A 5000-nucleotide genomic window follows, 5' to 3' on the forward strand; every position below is an offset into this window, starting at 1 on the left:
TCTAATGATAACAAGCAAAGTGCCATTATCGACTAGAATATTTTAATTTTTAATAACTTTGTCTTTATCAATTGTATTCCCCATCAGCATTTTTATTCCATATCATTCTTATTATTTGCATTAGCATTAGTAGTAACTGATGGTACTGGTGATGGTGATGATGATGATGGTAGTGATGATGGTGATGATAATGATGATGATGGTGGTGGTGATGGTGATGATAACAACAATGAAAATAATGGCACTGACATGATTGATAATTATGATTATTACGGTCTATAATTTTGATGATGTGATTATAATGATGATAAGGATGAAGACGACGATGATGAAAATTATAATGATGATGATAACAATAATGATGATGAAACTGACAATTAATATTCAAATACTAATAATCTTAATAACAGGAATGGCAATAACAATATGAAATATCTAAAGGACCAAGATTTGTAGATATGTCTTGAACATTTCTCAAATAATAATATTAACCGTAACAAAACCTCAAATTCTTTATTTACTCTACGAGTCATAAATCATATAACGTTCTTGCTGTAAATATGTCGCCAAACGTTAACAACTGCATATTTAAGTTCCATCATATATTTCCTGTGAAAGTAGGGGTGCTGAGAATATTCATAAATTCAATCTTCAAAGGAAATAACAAACGCAAGATTGTCAGATACACGTGACAGACAGAAATAATAATAAGGGCGAAAAGTAGTGATACTAATATGGCAACATGCACACACAAGTCAAACAGTTGTTCTGTGCTATTTTATATTCGCGGCTTTTGCTTCTTAACAGGCAATCATTCTCATCACTAGTAAAATTCTAATTTGCAAATTACATCAACAAAGCAATAAAGCTGGAGAAAAGCGATCAAGGTTTTACCAAGTGCCACGAAAACGTACCACACTTAAATACCCGTTTGGCACCTCGCTGGGCATGGGGAAACTAGGGGTGGGAAAGCAAGTGATTCACAAACCTTCCGTAGTACAGTAGCGTGTTCAACGAGAGAAAGTGCGTCTTGTGGGAGCCTCTTTGACTTGTGGGGTGTGAGTGGAAAGCTTGTTTTTTATGAGAATCGGCTAAGAATATTGCGTTTTGAGTGGTTATCGGTGGTGATTTTTCAAAAAATAATTTTTAAATCGAGCCTATGAATAAGGTTAATTTTTACTCTTTGATTATTTTTTTTACTCTCCGCACACGATGTAAACAGTGACTGGACAATGGACATTGTCTCCCGATGAAGCATAATTGATTGGTAAATGTATCAATCAGAAAAGAAAGTGACATAAACGAGTGCCAATATGAATCACACGTACATGAACACGGTGCCCAGGCATCAGAATGGTCCAGCCGAGGTGGTGGATATGGACATGGATTTTGTAACGGATGCAAACGTTTATTACAACCTACCCCCTCTGTTGCCATCTGGGAACTGCCGGGGGACGTCACTTCCTCGTGGTCACCATTCCCCTCAGCATCAGCAGATGAACCGGGCATCATCCTCTTGTCCGGCCTCGCCCAAGCTTCCCTCTGCTGCCTCCTCTCCTCGGAAAGGTGGCCTCCCTCTGCCACGGCCGCCCTCTACCAGTGATAAGGGAAGCAAACCTTCTTCACTGCCCCCCGCCGTGCCAGAACGGGGCGACCCGAAGCCGAAACACGAGAAACTGTCGCACACTCGCTCCTTCGACCTGGACCACATCTACCAGAATCTTTGCACGGCAGTCAAGGGCGCGTCCAAACCGCGGAGCAATTCCTTCAGCATTCCTTGGCGGCGGAAGAAGAAACCCCAGGAGGCTTCGCCGGGCATCGTAGAAGAGACCCGGGAAGAGGGAGGAGGAGGAGGAGGAGGCAGCGACACACCCCAGCCCCTGGCCAGCCCGAGCGTCACGTCCAGCACCAGCCACGGCCACGAGAACGGAAGCCCGAGGTCGGTGTCCGACACCCGCGGGAGCAGAACCAGCCTCAACAGCAGCAGCGAGAACAGCAGCGACAGCAGCAACGAGGACAACGACGCCGGCGACAGCGACTACGACGATTACTGGGCCGAGGTGTGTCCCGGCGTGACCTACATCAGGAGCGACCTGTCAGTGCCCCGTTTTCCTGCAGCCGACGCGAGTGCAGAGCAGGACGAGGAGCAGACCAGCTACAACACCACGGCCACCCTGCCCCTCCGCGGCGCCAAGGGACCCAAGAAGGACAGCGAGGACAAGCAGCAGGACGCAAATCTGGAATTGAAGGCCAGCATAGAAGAATGGCGGCAGAAAGCAAGATGGCTGGAGAGAAAACGGAGATGGAAGGATGTCCGAGTCACAGGTAATGATTAAGAAAATAAAATTTCACAAAAGTTATTTAGACTTGATGGCCAGATACTTTAAGATGTAGATAACTAACGAAAACTTTGCAAGAAATGTAGGCCTATCCAATTATTGAACTTATTGAACTGGCATTTCATTTTAATGGTAATTTTGCCGAGTTGTTAGGCTTGTCAAGTAGGCCATTATTGGTTGACAAAAACATTTCCAGGAAGGAAGATGTGTGTTCTTTGTGTGTGTGTTTGTATATGTATATTTATGTCTTTGTGTGTGTGTGTGTGTGTGTGTATCCACTTTAAGTGAGTTTGTATTCTTGTCTGAGACCGAAAATTTGTTATTTTCACCCCGATGAGCCAGTTTATCCCGGTAAGATGCAACGCCGCATAATTGAGTCCCTCTGCCGTAACTCATCTTCAGCTGAAAGACGCAGAACCGTCCCAGCACATTGTGTTCGTCTGTCGGTGCGCTTTTTACCAAGGGGGTGTCATCATTTTCAAGCTGATTATCGCTCGAGATTTGTCCCTTTGCCATAAAGTTCCAGTTAAAGACGGCGTGTCGACATGCGTAGCTGTTCCGATGGCATCTTCCCCGCTTGGCACCTGTTGCTCTTCATATTTCATTAATGTCTGGATGTTTAATGCGATCCCGTTTTATCATAGGAGCTGTCGTCATTGAGCGAGGATATTAAATCTCTGATTCCATTTTCTTTCCCTTCCCATTGGCTTGTTGTATTTCCTTGAACTGTAGTGGTGTTCTTTTTTAAGCCTTTGATTTTGTAGGATGTAAATTTGGCGGTTATAGGAAAATCCCGGGGTAGGGATGTCGTTATACTGAGGTTTATTTAATTTGGGTAAAGTTTTCCGAAAGGTGCCGCGTTTGTAAATACCTCGAGAGTGGTATTGATGGATTCCTCTCGCCCTCGACTACTTATATATAGTGGATACAACCCGCGACCCCCCCCTTCTCCTCCCCCCTATCCCCCCCTAGCCCCGACACTCCGACAGTAGGGGAGGACATGAAGTAGATCAGGGAAATTGCAGGTTAACATGGGAAATAATTGCATTGATATAAGCCTCAAATGTACCTTAGGTCTACCATATTACTTTCTCCGTTGGAACCCTAGGAAATAGCTATAATCGAGGTAAGTGAGAATATAAATATAAAGAATATTAATGAGAACAAATAGCTAGAGTTTTAGGTAAATGCAACAGTGCGAGACGACAAGAAGAAGAAGAACGTAATGCACCCAAGGGGAAATACCTACCATAGGTCCAACACAAACACAATGGGCAGCCCGAAGACGAACTCCGCCTGGTATAAGCAAACAGACCTGGCGGCGCAAACAAGAAGTTCGGACGTAAACAAGAAATTCGGACGTAAACAAATCGACTCCACGGCGATCCCCCTTGGCCTCGGGAGAAAGATGCATTCCGGAAATATCAGCGGCCGGGCGAATACCGAGGCCCACCGTTAACAACCACCCTTCAGCTGCTGTGACACGCGAGTGCATGGATGTGTGCCCGTTAGAAAATGGCCAGCATACGATGTAAACGTCCAATTTCCCGCGAACAGTGCATGGCCTACGCAAGTTGACAGACAAGACCACCCGCTTCAAACACCAGCGCCGAATATAGATACATGTGCATGACCTCAACACTCGCACTTGAACACCCACACGTCCCCTCTAATATGAACACTTGCTTTAACACCCATACCCGTAATATTTACACTTGGGTGTAACGCTTTCGCCCTGGGCATATATTATCACACATGCATACATCCAATCAAACACATTCATCTTACAAAATTACACGAGTTTGGTGTATCTGCTGTCAGCATCTCCATTATTACCATCTCAATGGAATTGGATATTTGACAAAATATACAGAGCGGCACTGAATACCCGCATGGCACACGAAGCAGAACAATGAGATACTACTGTATATTCACTCACAAAACTGATATTGATAGGCCAAGTAAAGAAATATGTATAAGTTCCAGTGACATGGTAAAAATAAATAAGGTCGGTAGGTCGACCCCTTACATTTTTACAGAATTCTTTTGCCTCTTTTTGCAAAAAATGCCGTTTTTTTAAGAGGTCCCCAAAGTTGGATTGGTCGGGTTACGAGAACCTCATTTTATTACATTAACTTTAAATGCAATGTAAACTGATTCAAAGGCAACTAAGACATGCATAAACCACTGTAAAGACTAAAATAAACAAAACTGATATGCTTCAAGACCAGTAGCCGTGGAAACAGCAGTTTATTCAAACCAAAACAGCAATGTACCCTTTTTCCTTGTAGAGTTGCATACATTTTAACGGGAATTTTGAGCTACGCTGCTTCATTTTATCTTTCTGGTTGCCATAACACGCCTTGCACAATCGAGTGTAAGAGGGAGAGAGAAGGATGGAGAAAGGGAGATGGGGAAGGATGGAGAGTGGAAGAGGGATGTAGAGAGGAAGAGGAATGGGGAGCGTTAGTGAAGGAGAGAGGGACTAGAGGAGAGCAGGACTGGGAGGAGAACATTGGAGGAGAGGGGGACTGGAGGAGGAGGAGGGCGGGACTGGAGGAGGAGGAGGGCGGCACTGGAGGAGGAGGAGAGTGGGACTGGAGGAGGAGGGCGGGACTGTTGGAGGAGGAGGGCGGCACTGGAGGAAGAGGAGGGCGGGAC

At 44.9% G+C, this 5000-nt stretch overlaps 1 protein-coding gene across 3 annotated transcripts in view; it reads left to right on the plus strand.

The window, feature by feature from the left end:
• The first annotated feature begins 993 nt into the window (after nucleotides 1-993).
• The window catches only part of LOC122259240 (uncharacterized), a 71797-nt gene continuing 67790 nt past the window's right edge, over nucleotides 994-5000 (plus strand). For 2 of the 3 annotated variants that reach the window (XM_043025863.2, XM_043025867.2), the window contains exon 1: nucleotides 996-2325. In XM_043025863.2, coding sequence (XP_042881797.2) covers nucleotides 1314-2325 — 1012 coding nt within the window. In that variant the 5' untranslated portion in view covers nucleotides 996-1313. Of the gene's footprint in view, nucleotides 2326-5000 lie in introns of all 3 variants that reach the window. The other variant, XM_043025866.2, reaches the window with a different exon arrangement.

Source organism: Penaeus japonicus, unplaced genomic scaffold (genome assembly GCF_977035675.1).
Source record: "Penaeus japonicus unplaced genomic scaffold, GWHDUDI00000001_assembly GWHDUDI00000017, whole genome shotgun sequence".
Taxonomy (NCBI): domain Eukaryota; kingdom Metazoa; phylum Arthropoda; class Malacostraca; order Decapoda; family Penaeidae; genus Penaeus; species Penaeus japonicus.